Genomic DNA, 14,265 nt, shown 5'->3' with positions numbered 1-14,265 from the left:
TTTTACACCTCATCCCAGCGATGGGTAGGATGATTAAAGATCATGGTCTTGGTACAGTTTCCAAATCAGACATCGCTTTGCTTTGCCCTTCTTTGACCCTGAAAGCATCAATGAATGAAGCCAATTTGATTTCCTGCAGCCTGCTCACATTTATTGATTTCACCGCAGAATCATTTAAACCCGAATGAGTCGAAATGGCTTGGTCACCTCCCCCTTTTCCCATCAAAGAGAGAAAGAAAACACAATTCGCGTAGAATTCAGAAACTCCCAGTTTAATACTACAAATCAGCCTTTTCATTCACGTTCAAAGAGCAATGGAGCAATTTGTATGCCTGCAATGAATCAAATGATTACGGCAGCGCGCGCTGAGCAAGGACAAGCGCTCCTCCTGGACATCTTAGGCTAAATCAGCACTATAAATATTGGAGCGGTGTCCCACTTTTGATTGGACAAGACACAAACCTCACGAGACGAGACGTCTCGCCGTTTCCGAGGGAACGACGCGTTGGCAAAATCAGTCATATAAAATAATGACCGTTTTAAATTTTCCAGTTTTCATTTCCAGTTTTCAAAGTTATCTTTTCATTGGGCAAGAAAATGAACAAATTAGCGTGCAAATGCCAACACGTCGCAGGCTCATTTATCAGCTGCACCTGAGATAGTTTAACAAAATGCACGCAGCTTGTGTTAGATGTGGTGCTTGGTGTCTTTTTTTTCCCTACAGTGTTTACAAACTGTCTGATATGAGAATTTTGCTATAAAAGGAAAAAAAAAATTTTTTTGGAGTGGTTTGGTGAAAAACATAATACATTCCCACTTAATAATGAATGGCCAAATTTGATCATTTTTTTGAGAACCCCAACTAATGTTTTTACCTAAATATATGTTCATTTTTCAACCTCTCTCCTCATAATTTTTGTTCAGGGATGATGTAACATCAGACTCACAGAAGACACATTTGACAATCTAAAGTGATCAGTAGCAACAGCGACCATGTCAAGATGTCCGCGTCAAACTTCACCGTTTTAATTTAGTCCATTAAACTGCCTCTGAAAAGTAATCTGACGACTCATGGGAGCACTGCTAGCTAGCGGCTTGTTTATGCTTGAGGCTGCGCTAAACGTTGGCAACGGGCATCGTACAATAAAGTCGTTTTTAGTGCCCTGAATTGGTGATTTAACGTGATTTGAGGATAATAATAATAGTAATATAATTGGGAATCGTGACTCACTCCAGGCGGAGCAGTTTGTGTAATGTAAAATTTCAAAATAAAAGCGTCAAAGAGTAGCCCACCCCCGAGAAATCTCATCACACGAGATCTTGTCCCACTACCAGTTTCTCATGAGCACATCCTGCTCCTTAACACATGCCGAGGAAAATGTCCTTAAAGGGACAGTGTCTAAGATTTAGACCGTTTTTTTTTTTTCAAATTAAAAAGGAATACATTAAATGATTGTAAATTTCAAAAACTTGCAGATGAATGTGTTCTTAACGACCAACAGTACGTTTTAAATATAATCATAGGTCTAGTTATCATTAAACGGGGGGTGGTACTTCTCCAGAGGCGGCCATGTTTGTTATAGCTAGTGACAATCGTAAATGCAGCACCTCCTGCTCTCCGTAATGAAAAACGATCTAAATCTTACACACTATCCCTTTAAGCCTGAGAGAGTAGCAGTAGTTATTCAACACATTTCAACACCGGTCAAAATTCCGCTGAAATCGTTCCAACACAAGAGCAAGTGCGCATGAGGTTTTAGTGTCCCGTAGGGAGGATAATGGCGCCTTTGTGCATGCACAAGCAGCACAAAAGACAGTAAGTAGTAACTAGTCATTGAATAGGAAAAAGAAAGAGCCGGAAACAGAAAAGCCCAAATGATTGCCTTGTGGTTGTCTGCCATCGCCGCAGGAAAACTTCTTTGTTTGAATCTCGGCTCAGTTTGCAAGATTTATTTTCTGAATACTTCAGCTTCTCCCTCCATTCTAAAAACATGCATTAGGTAAATTGGACATTTTGGGAGACAAATGAGAAAAGTAGATAACAGCTCTTTCTATTCCAATACAGTGGTACCTCGGTACTCGACCATAATCCGTTCTGAGGTGGTGGTCGAGCACCGATTTGTTCGAACACCGAAAGCAATTTTCCCATAAGAAATAATGGAAAGTATGTGTGCACAAGTAAATGTGCACAAGCAGTACATGATAAGGATAAAGATAAATAAAGCATTATAAACCATTTTGTATAATTTACTTACGTTTTGGAGAGTGGTTGATGGCATACAGGAATGGATGTGGAGAGGACGGGAGGGAGTTACTCCTTCCATGATGACGCTAGCTAACTGCGACGCGAGGTCGGACACTCGTACACCACGTTCATATTTTGCTATAATTTCCTTCTTCGGTTCAATAGTGGTCCTCATTGTTTTCCTCTTTGCCTTCCCCTTATCACTGTCTTTCTTTGGACCCATTATTAAGGGCTAGAGCAACACGAAAAAGTTTAAATCCGGGAAGAAATACTCGAACAAACGTCTTACTCCGCTGGCGGTCTGAGTTGAACTGGCGCTTACCCGCTGGCCGAGAAGGGCCGAGGAGCGCGTTCGGGTCGGGTCGGCTCGGCTCGGCTAGTCGAGAACCGAAAATCTGTTCGAGGTCCGATGCATTATCTACTTGAATTTTTTGGTCGAGCACCGATTTGGTCGGTTATAGAGGCGGTCGAGTACCGAGGTACCACTGTATAACATTTCCCTGAAATTAATGTCAATTTCCTATTTTTCATATTCCTCATTTCTAGTTGCTGATTTGTAAAAGTGCTCCAAAAGAGTGGAGGATTCTGGTATTGTACCGATACTCAAGGCCAGGTATCAACTTGATACCGATACTTGGTACCTTTAAAAGAGGTTTTGACATCACATTGACTAAGACCTCATGTAATAACCAATCAGGGCTCAGCTTTCAAACCACGCCCAGAAAACAAGTGGGCCACGACCTGAGCCTTGAGAACATGTGATGTCATTTTCAACACGGCAATTGGCGAATTTTTTTTTAAACCTATGAACTGTGCATAAAAACTAACTGTTATCCTATTAAGTCACGATAAAGCATGAACCTTTTTAGGGCTGAAAACGTCTATATTTTTTTTAGGTATCCCTTTAAGAACCAAAGAACAAGGTTAGAGAAGTAGAATGTTTAAGTGCGTGCATTATCCAGCATAAAGAATTCAACTGTGCACGTCTCCCTTTTCCCACTCCGATGAGAACACAAGCTCCCACGCAGCATACCACAGTGTACCACATTACCGCAAGAGCGCCAAGCCTGCACCAGTACCTCATAAAATATTTGTGCCGATGGGAAAGTGGTGAAGTCATAGCTTCCGATTCCATTCTTATTTCCGTAGTGGCAAACTGAGTGAACAGACGAGAGTATATGTATGTATATCTTCCAGCAATTCCAAAATGTGATCGTGGACGTGACCTTTTATGTCTTTTCTTATTTTCTTACTCAGTTGGGTTAATTGGTTTTGACCCACCATATATACGGTATACAAGGTTTTTGTCCCAGAGGTCAGTTGGTGAGCCACGGGCAGGGAAATGGTAGGCTTTGCAAAACCCAAGCCGTCACATGCAAATGGCCTCATGTCTGAAAAATGACTAGTTCATTCAATCTAAAAGACATGTTTTTAGTTTTTTTTTAAGAGTCCAGAAATTCAATCCCAGGTACTCATTAATATATTTTCAAGTGTTAGGCTAAAAGAGTGTCTAAAACACAGGTGTCGAACTCCAGTCCTCGAGGGCCGGTATCCTACATGTTTTCAAACCTTTTCCCTCAAAAACACCTGATTCAAATGATTGGGATCATTTTGAAGCTCCCGCAGAGCTTGCTAATGAGCCAATTATTTGAATCAGGTGTGTTGGGGAAAGAAAAGCGGAAAACATGCAGGATGCCGGCCCTCAAGGACTGGAGTTCCACACCTATGGTCTAAAACAACCGGTACTAAACGTAATCAATTGCTTTAGAAATTCAAGAAATCCATTGCTTTAGGTCAGTGCTTCTCAGTTATATCTTGCGAAGCCCCCCACGAAAGTGAAAACATTTTGTGCCCCCCCCGCACGCTGACCATAAATAAGAATATTGGATCTAAAAAGTGTATAAGTATACGGAATTTGTATCCTTTTTAACACTGACAAAAGGAAAAAGCAATATAAACCAACTTTCAACAACGCTTAACTATTTTTTTCCAGCATTTATACAGTTTAAAGGTTTGTCCAAAGTCCATCAAAGTGCCTAAAAAAAAGATGCCAATCCTTATTTAACACAATTACACTTGACAATGCAAAAGCAAATCCTTTTCCCCGTGGTCATACGCTCGCTATCGGTAAGCGCTTGAGGCTTGCAAATCGGCGTACCTGCCGGCTGTCGCGCTGGGACGAGGACGAGGACGAGGCGCTCTTGTGCACCGGCGTGGAGGTCTTGTTGACCGTCCCGGAGCTCCTCTCCTCGGAGCTCATGGCGCGGCCGTGGGCGCCCCGCTGCAAGTGTTGGGAGTGGGACATGGTAGAGGGCGGTGGGCTCGGCGGATTAGCTGCTTACTTGATGATTGAGCGTCATCTGAAATGGCAATTCGGGAAGTTCATAGTTATTGTCCCGGACATTAAAAAAAAAAAAATGCATATAATTTGCCAGCATTTCATGGGCCACGCCCCACCATTTTGTAGGAATCGGTTTTGTATTTTTTGCCGTTAACCGCGCCCCTACGTATTTACTCTTTGGATGAATTGATGGATGAAAACATTTAGTAAAAGCCAAATAGCCAAATCCAAATCCTGTCGCTCCCAATTTTTCGGGAACCTCCTCATAACTATTAGCAAACGGATTGGATGGATGTTCTCTGGATAATGTGCCTGGCATCAAGTCAAAGCTTATTTGGAGACAGATCACTCCGACTGCCGCGGACAAAATCAGATGATCGATTCATGTCAATCTCTTGGTTAATCAGATCAGCAAAACACTATTCTAAATCGGTATTTGTGTAAGGACAGATGTCCTCCTAGGACCAAGCCGATTCCTTGTGTCCACTGTTGCGTCACTGTTTAGTCTCCAAGTTTTCGCCAAAAGGTCAGCAAAGGTCGCCAGACATTTAACTGTATTACCCTTGTCGCAAAGCAATTTTGACAAAGGCAACGTCTGGCAACATTTTGGCGACCTTTCGTTGACGTTTGGGTGATGTATGGTGACCTCTGGTGACCTTCATGGACACGCACCGGCATTTGCCCCTCAGTGAGAAAGTGGCTTTAGAGATTCAAATAGCCTTACAACTAGCTTATTTACAAGCACTATTATTTATTTTTTTTTCAAATACTGTACAATGTTTACTCATTTATCGCGAGGGTTACGTTCCCCAAAATTCCCACGGTAAGAAAAACAACTAGATAAACCTACAATATGTACATATGGTCATAAATAAAAATCTATGTAGTAGAGGTTGATTTTTTTTTTTCCTCATTGACTTAAAAGGGAGAAAATTTGTTTTTTTTTTATCAATAAAATTACTTTATTTTGAATGGTCTGACCTACAAGCAAGAACAATTGCAAAGAAATAAACGATGCAAGCCAGCGATAGAAAATGTTAGTCATAAATAAAAATCTGCGATTGTTTTTTTTCCTCATTGACTTAAAAGGGAGAAAATTTGTTTTTTTTTATCAATAAAATTACTTTATTTTGAATGGTCTGACCTACAAGCAAGAACAATTGCAAAGAAATAAACGATGCAAGCCAGCGATAGAAAACGTTACAGTCATAAATAAAAATCTGCGATTTTTTTTTCCTCATTGACTTAAAAGGGAGAAAATTTGTTTGTTTTTTATCAATAAAATTACTTTATTTTGGTCTGACCTACAAGCAAGAACAATTGCAAAGAAATAAACGATGCAAGCCAGCGATAGAAAACGTTACAGTCATAAATAAAAATCTGCGATAGTATGAAGCCGCAATTACCGAACTGCCCTATAATGAGGAAACAACCTAGTTGGCTTTCATGAGAAATTGGATAGCGATTGCAGAATTTATCCTGTTTTATTTTAAATAAACACGACGGAAGTACGTTGGCCTGCAATTGATATTAATCCCAGAAATAGAAAACACAAATTGAATTGTGAGATGTAGGTACATTTCCCAGTTGCTTCTGAACTGAGATCAAATGATTAGGCGTCCAATTTGAACGATCTTAACTTGTCCGCTTGAAGTCACTTCAATGGGATTTCCCCTTTTTGTGAGTGTAAAATTAATGAGCGTAAAAGTCATTTGGGGGATTTGGAGCGTTGGATAAAAATCAGTATAATACAATCTAATCCCATCGAGCTTTAGGAAATTTAAACGGCGTGTCTGTCATTTGCTGAAATCGTGCGGGCGCAGATCGCCGTGTGGTAACAAATGTATAAGAAATGATGCAAACAAGCCTTTTGGTTTTAACGCGGCGATTGTCCGTCGAGCTGCGGGGAAACTCCGGTCCACTGCGCAGCTCTGCACACCTCAGCATTACGCACTCAGATATGCACTACGCTCACACACTATAATGTATTATTCAAGTCCTTGAACAGCGTCCCTCTCCTCGCCGTCTTAAGCCGACGAAGATCTGGGCTCGGGCGAGACCGGGTTCTAAATCTCGCCGCGTGGCGGTGTATGGCGCTAAGCCTATTTAATAGAACCGCATAAGGAAGCAGAAGCCAGAGGTTTAACCGGTTAAGAGACTGATTAACTTTTGATGATCTGTAAAATAGAAACGCTTTTATCAGCCGGTCGTAAAACCACAACGCAAATGTTATTGGACGGTTTTAACGGCAAAAATGTCAGTCTGTCTTTTCACGGCCGTTAGTGTATGTTTAACCCTCGTGCAGTAGTTGGTCCAATCTTTTGATCGTTACATCTAAGGAATTTCACATCAAAGGGAAAGCAGTGACAAAAGACACTAGGGAGCTGAAATTTACAACAAGTCCAACATGGTAAGACCGCTTAAGTTATCACACTACTACGAGTCTGCTTTCCTTTGGCTAAAATAGTGATAGAATGATGTGGAAAAAAATGACCCAAAATGATCAAAATCACTAGCAAGGGTTAATGTCTGGACAGTCTTAAAACCCCAGGGAAAATTTTGACCCAACAGGGGCTTTTTGACGATTTTGATGCGCGATATAAAGGAAAAGCATACAAAAAAATTACGAGGCAAAAATATTGCATAGGTTGTTAAAACATGATGACTTTCAATATGCCACGCCGGCGTCCCCTTTAAATGCTTGCAAACGGGAGATCAAGAGGTACACTCAATAGGTGTCAAATTTAGCCCATGTCAGGCTCAATTACTGCCAGTCAAAATTAGAAATATTCTCAATTTTAGACCTATTGAAAACGCAATGTTTTATCATGCATTTTCCCCGATTTTTGCAATAATCCTTTCAACGGCAACTCGCGAACGGGGCGCAATTGAATATTTTTGTTGACATACCAAAACCACCGGCTGGCGCTAGCGGGCAAATTATGACATTTAGTTCAAATGAATAGGCTGGGTCTCAGCAGCATAGGCTGGAGTCCTCTTTGAAAATCTTCCACGTATGAAGATAGTTGCCATGTGAGAGACTCTCGGCTCAGGACTTGATTAGTCATGAGCCTAATCTTCTAAATCCAGTCACTGTGATTATGGCTCTCTGTGAGCGCAGGGATAAAGAAAGCGTCACCACATCGCTGTAGCCACAACAGCATCTTAGCACAGGTGACTCGGAATTCATGCTTTTGCGTTTTGAAGAAATACCTAAATGAGATGATAAATTGGGTCGAAAAAGATTTGAGTGAAGCCTTCTGTTGTTGTTTATCAATATGCAACGTCAATACCGCCAACGTATATTTCAACCTGGGTGTTACACATGCAAAAATAACACATTTATGAGCTACGCTTGAGCCTGCGCATGGTGAAGAAGGGAAACGTGTCTCATAGGTTGGAAACGAGCCAAGCCCCACAGTCCTATTTCCCCTTGACCGTTTTTCAGTTAGCGGTTCTTAGCGCTGCCGCGTTCATGAAATGTTGACATAAGCAAGAAAAGCCCCTCACGTCCTTTGCAGTTGTGCTTGCTCAACAATGTGCGTGTTGCATCTTCTACCAAACATTTTGGACCTCTAACTTTTGTCAGAAAGAAAATAATTGTAAAGCTTTCAGCGGGACTACAATGCAGATCACAGTACTTGTAAATGTGCACTGAGGCAGCTCGTGGCAAAAAAGTGGGGTAAAAACTGATGGATTTTGTTGCATATTCCGCAATCTTGAAATTACTGCGTAATTTCCCAAATATAACACACTTTTTTTTTTCCAGATAAATGAAGGCCAAACGTATGGGTGCATCCCATAAACAGTAACTTAAATATTATATATACTTTTTTATTGAACACCATTCTAGGAAGATTGATTTGTCAGCTACACAAACTTAATTTTGATGCATTTCATTTTTTTTATATCGGTCGTATTCTTACAATAATGACCAAAACAGGACATTTGGCTGTTAGCCGCCAGTGTCAGTTAAAGCTAACAGCAGCTCCTGTTAGCTTAGCTGTATCAGCTGTATTATTTTCAATAAAAGAAGCGGGCAGACTGAACCACCGTCCGAGTCCATCAGTGTTCACACACATTAATATTACTCAAATGAAAAGGATCATGTAAAAGTTATGATGTCTCCATCTGATTAAATTAAAAGTGCGCTGGCTAGAGAACACGGAAATGTATTCACTTAATTCGTTTTTTTACAGGCATTTTTGCTTTAAGTCCTCCCAGAAGCAATTCTTAACTTCTCAGTTATAGGTTTAATTCTGCCCATCAGCACCAAACTCAAGCAGCATTTGTGAAGCCCTTGAGCAGAGTCTTTTGCTTTGAAGACTGTCGTAAGAATATTGTTTTTCAACTTGGCTTTGCGATGTGTGTGAGGTTCTTGTTTTTCCAATCAGCTGTTGAGCACCCTTTTAAATGAAAAAGAATTGAACCTTCATCTTTGATGGCTTTGTTCCTGCGACTATCTTTTAAGTCAGCTTGCAGAGTTCAACTGCCACGGAAACTAATGTTTTTGGTGTAACTTTGACAGCCCTAATATATATATATATATATATATATATATATATATATATATATATATATATATATATATATATATATATATATATATAAAGCCAGATGCTTTCATTTTTAGTTTAATTAGGGCGGAAATCAGCATCAGGTTCAGTCAGCGGCATAACGACAATCTGCTCTCCTGAATAATCTTCGAGCAAAAAAATCCCTCGGGGTCTTCCGCTAGAAAATGTGCCGTGACCTCGGTGGAAGCTAGCGAAAAGTCAAAATTCTCCCTGAGGGGAGCATTTCGGAATCCTGATTCAAGCGAGGCGAATCATCTATCCCGATAAAGGGCGGCATCACAAGATCCAACCCACATCATGACACTTGACTATGAGGACAAGGCTCAGCACCAGCATAGATACAAGGAAGTTAGACACAACATTTTCCTTATTCTATTTCCACCATATTGGATGAAAAACCCTGTCGCAGAACTGACCAGCCAGGACAACTGAATTCATAACTTTATCGGCTAACGATACACATGGAACAACAGACTAGCTAGCTCGTATGTGTCACGCGACATCAGGAGGCAGAGAGAGGGAGTCGCGTCTCTTTCAAGAGAGGCTCATCTTTTTCCTGACGACGGTAACTGGACCAAGCCAGTTTATCATGGGCTGCATTCATTACATCATCTAGGTAGGCCTGTTTTACTCACCGGTGCTTTTTGGCCACCGGATATAATGGACTGCGAGTAAGAAGTGTAACGCCAAACACAGTGGGAGATGTTTACAGTGAATATGACAAAGTGAGGCAAAAAACCATAACAGATGAGTCATAGTGCTCATAGAGCTGTTCTAAAGCAGTCTTATGGTTTTCATCGTTACGGAGATTAAAAAAAACAGCTCTAAAGCTTATTCATAAGAAGCACTTGTTTGAGAAAACAAAAATGCGATGTTATGAATATGCAAATGTAAGGGAATTCATTTCTCCCATCATTTTTAGCCGACAGGGGAAAAGATGCATGACAAGGGAGAAGGATTTCTACGACTTGAAGATTTTTCAGGAGAGCCCCAAAAGAATAAACCGCAGATCCTTAAAAGAGATCGCTGGGGGGAAGAAAACCTGGCAAATAGTTTCCAGTTATCTGCTTCTCATTGATTCGCGTGATATGAAGGCATTTTAAACAACTGCAAAGTCACTGGGCGACCTTGGCCCGCAGAAACCGGCAGATAACGTGGAGCAATCCCATAAAGTGACAGAAGTTGGATAACTTTCTTTCCGGGCATGCTGCCAATCTGCTTAACATGAACGGAATATTAAGAATACAGCTTGTGCTTTATGGATATAGGCTTCATAAATCACATTTAGAAAATGTTCAAACCTTGCTGTTTAGTTTTTAATCTAAAAGGGTGAATAGTCACTGGATGCTGAATTGCTCCTCAATGGCATCCCCATTTCAAGGTCTGACAAAAAGCAAACGTGTGAACGAGACAGTGTGCAAACAATCAAGGTAAAGCCATTCAATTTACGACACACTTTGCAGATGCTAGTAAAGTCAGCTAGGTGCTTGTTGGTTGGTCCTCAGTGACTCACTCCGGATGCAAATATAAAATAAATAAATAAATAAAGGATGCTCGGGTCTCACCGACGAGGAGAATGGACTCGACACAGAAGACGTTCACATCAAAGCTGCATTCTGTTGCACTCTTATCGGGTATAATTCTGAGGAGAGAGAACAGTTTCTTGTCTTACCACAGATGCGGTGGTGTAATGACCATGTCTTAACAGTTCTTGGCGCAGGCAACAACCGAGCAGCTCTCCCCGCAAAGCGACGATCCACTTTTCCCGAGGTAAGCCGTAAGAATCAAGATCCACCTCCGAGACGTCAATTTTTCGCAGAAGACATGTTTTACACCAGAGGCGAGTGTGGGGGCGAAAGTGATGTGTTTGTCCGTTTCCTCGTATACGAGATGAGATGCTCCGCTCCGTTCAGCCGCACTCTGCAAGCTCCTCCTTGCAGCAGGATTGGCTTAGGGAGGGAACAAAGCAACGGAATGGATCGTGCGGACGCCTGCTGATCCAAAACATGATTATGGCGTCGTGAACCTCCAAATACAACATGGTACAATTTATATAGTAAACAAAAAAAAATCTGCACCAATTAGGACGATCACTATCCGAAAGTAGTCTGAATCCAATTTTTTTCAAGCAGGCATATTCAGGGACCTCTAAAAGTACACCGATAATAACTGAAGCGTTTACCCATTGCTGAGGAGCGACGTTTCGAAGAGCGAGCTCACTGTACAAAATATATTTATACCCAGTCTATTTTAAAGATTAAATGTTTTGAACTCAAAGGGGAAATTAATAATAATATGGTGTATTGCAGAGACCTACTGGTCGAAAACATAGTTATGGCGCCGTAATCTTAAAAATTGAACTCCGGAGGAATCGCTTAGTAACACACACAAAATCACTGCCTGAAGCTACAGTTCAGTTGTATTTAACTTGGAGAAGCCAAATTAAAAAAAAAAAATCTTTACATACTATGTTCTATGCTGCTCCAATAGTTTAAACACGTATGATGATAAATACTGAAAATGACATCACAGTTGTTTAGAGGTTAACAGTCAATTACAGCTCAGCTTGTGAACGTCACATGACTAAATTAAAAAGAAAAAAGGTGGCTAATTATTCACTGAGGATTGAGCAACTGTGATGTCATTTTCAGTGGACAGCAAGTGGCAAAAAAGCAGCCCCATTAGATTCTGCACTATTTTTCTAAAAAGTGTGTGTGTGTACTGCTAGAGGGAGCCCACAAAAACTATTGTTACATAACATGTTTAAATTGTGTAATTAATATATATTTCCAGGTAAGGTTAGTTTGCCACCACAGAAGTATTCTTTAAAACCTTTCGAGACATACGCAGTATGTATTGTCCAGACTACTAGGGAAAAAAATAGCACAAGGCCAGTCACTTCCATATAATTGCATCAAAGCACAAATGACCTTGAGTGACCTTATTATAGAACACGTAAGTATACATTCGCTAGAGGCTGCAGCATTCATTATGATTCACTGTTAACTTGAAAAGCAGTTTAAGATAAGGTTTCGCGATACTAACATAATTTTAGTCATTTGAAAATTCGGTTTCCCCTCTTGTGTTTTTTTTTTGTTGTTGGTTAAACTTAAAATATAGAACCGTTATGAATGAGTTTCTCGTGCTGTTTGGTAAGACATACACGTCTAATGTAACAGGTTGTGACGCAAAAGGTCAGCTGACCGATGACGTATCCAAAGGCGTAAATTCACCGGGAGGAAGCACATGTGTTAGTCACTGACGATTCATTGAAGAGGGGAAACTTCACTACGACTAAAAAGTTGTACCGTTTGGCTGAGTGAGATATATTTTAAAGGTAAGATCCGGGTTGATACAAATTTGCCTTATTGATTGCTAGTTGTTTTCGACCGCGGTTCGCTGTGGTGACGAGATTTGTTTTCCTGTCTGCGGTTCTATCTTGTTTTATTCTCTTAGTTGCATTTCCGTACAGTCGTTTTCCAAATTTCGTTTTACAGCTGAGATCAATATGTTGTCGTCTTACACTCTTGTAACGACTGCGTTGAACTTTTCAGACTCTCACACAGTTAACTCACTACTTGGTTTTATCGCCGCCAATTTTGATTTTCTCAGTTGTATTTTCACTTCTACTGAGAATGTTAACCCAATATGCGCTTTATACGATTTCAACTCGTAATGATGTCCGAGTGGTTTAGTAATCGCTTCAAAGTTGCATAACTTGTAAACGAGCTCCCCCTAGTGGTCGTTTGTCTTCAGTCGTGCGCCACAAGAAATGACTCGAATTCTTTTTCTGTGTTGTAACGCAAAGAAAAAACGTGTATATGATTTCTAACTGTTATGTCCATAGACAAAATGCCTGGAGACATCAATAAAGGGAAGAAGTCGTTTGTGCAGAAGTGTGCTCAGTGTCACACGGTGGAAAATGGGGGGAAACACAAGGTGGGCCCAAACTTGTGGGGTCTGTTTGGTCGTAAAACAGGCCAGGCAGAAGGTTACAGCTATACAGATGCCAATAAAAGCAAAGGTAAGAAATGCGCATGTTTCATATCAGTGGTGGCCATTTTTAAAAAGTGTATTTTCTGGAGACGTTCTTTTGTTGACTTGCAGGCATCATCTGGGATGAGGACACCCTGAACGTCTACCTGGAGAACCCCAAAAAATACATTCCTGGAACAAAGATGATCTTTGCTGGCATAAAGAAGAAAAACGAGCGCGCTGACCTTATAGAATATCTTAAATCCGCAACTTCTTAAAAAAAAAGGGATGCATTTTCTCTTTCATCTTCACAATGAACACAGTAATTCATCTAGTTTTGATACTTACATGATCGGTGGAGTGATAGCTACTCCCTGGTTTTAACTTTTTTTTTTTTTTCAAAAGCATAACTTATACTATATATTATACTGTATTCACATTCAAAGATGACGATTGTGATATGCTTGTCTCGACTTTATTTTTTTGTTCATAAATCTGTTACTTGTTTACAATAATTTTGTTATAATACCTCAGTTCCATTGAATAAATACTGTACCTCCAAAGTTCTTGCAGTGTGAGTGCCATGTTAAGCCGTTGTTTACTTTTGAGAAGTAGCACTAATGGTGGGATTTACAATTTGCTTGTGTATGGCGTGATCCCTTGGAACTAGAGATAGCAGCTTCCTGTTTCCATGTTACGAATATCTAGGAATGCTGTGTTGTTGGGCAAAAGCAAAGACGCCCCCCCCCCCCAAGATCAGTAAACAATTGATAGATATTACGGTGTATATGAATACTCCGTGAATGTAAAAGTGCAGAAAAATCACATCAAGATTTACCTCTAAATGTTTGGGGGACCAAGAGCAGTGAGAGCTTTACCACCATGTAGCTCCGCCCCACAGCCTTTTCATTTATGTCTACTGTAGTGAACATTTCTTTTTATTCAATATCTCTTCACTCGTCCTCGTATGCTCAATCGAGGACACCTCGGCCTTTCCACCGATGTCTCAGGTGTTGCGGGCTGTCATTAACTTTGCAGCTATGCTGAGACAAAGCTGAAACGACAGTGGACACAAGTTTCAGGAGAAGATAGCAGGTAAAGAATAAGGTAGTATACTAAAATGTATT

At 40.6% G+C, this 14,265-nt stretch overlaps 2 protein-coding genes across 4 annotated transcripts in view; one reads left to right on the top strand and one right to left on the bottom strand.

Moving 5' to 3' along the window:
• Positions 1–11,086, bottom strand: part of osbpl6 (oxysterol binding protein-like 6) — a 29,664-nt gene extending 18,578 nt beyond the window's left edge. For 2 of the 3 annotated variants that reach the window (XM_088415822.1, XM_088415825.1), the window contains exons 1-2: positions 10,836–11,086; positions 4,404–4,605 (exon numbers count right to left, since the gene is read on the bottom strand). In XM_088415822.1, the coding sequence (XP_088271948.1) occupies positions 4,404–4,550 (147 nt within the window). In that variant the 5' untranslated portion in view covers positions 4,551–4,605; positions 10,836–11,086. Of the gene's footprint in view, positions 1–4,403; positions 4,677–10,835 lie in introns of those variants that run through there. The other variant, XM_088415823.1, reaches the window with a different exon arrangement.
• LOC148423467 (cytochrome c-like) lies at positions 10,806–13,535 on the top strand. The gene is made up of 4 exons (XM_088415830.1): positions 10,806–10,933; positions 12,343–12,500; positions 13,011–13,187; positions 13,271–13,535. The coding sequence occupies exons 3-4, from the start codon at positions 13,016–13,018 to the stop codon at positions 13,414–13,416; spliced, it is 318 nt and encodes a 105-aa protein (XP_088271956.1). The 5' UTR covers positions 10,806–10,933; positions 12,343–12,500; positions 13,011–13,015; the 3' UTR covers positions 13,417–13,535.
• The last annotated feature ends 730 nt before the right edge of the window (positions 13,536–14,265 follow it).

Source organism: Hippichthys cyanospilos, chromosome 5, assembly GCF_059441005.1.
Source record: "Hippichthys cyanospilos isolate Australia breed blue-spotted pipefish chromosome 5, RoL_Hcya_1.0, whole genome shotgun sequence".
In the NCBI taxonomy this organism is placed as follows: Eukaryota; Metazoa; Chordata; class Actinopteri; order Syngnathiformes; family Syngnathidae; genus Hippichthys; species Hippichthys cyanospilos.
The sequence above is the reverse complement of the archived record's forward strand: the minus strand, read 5'-3'. Positions and strand labels throughout refer to the sequence as shown.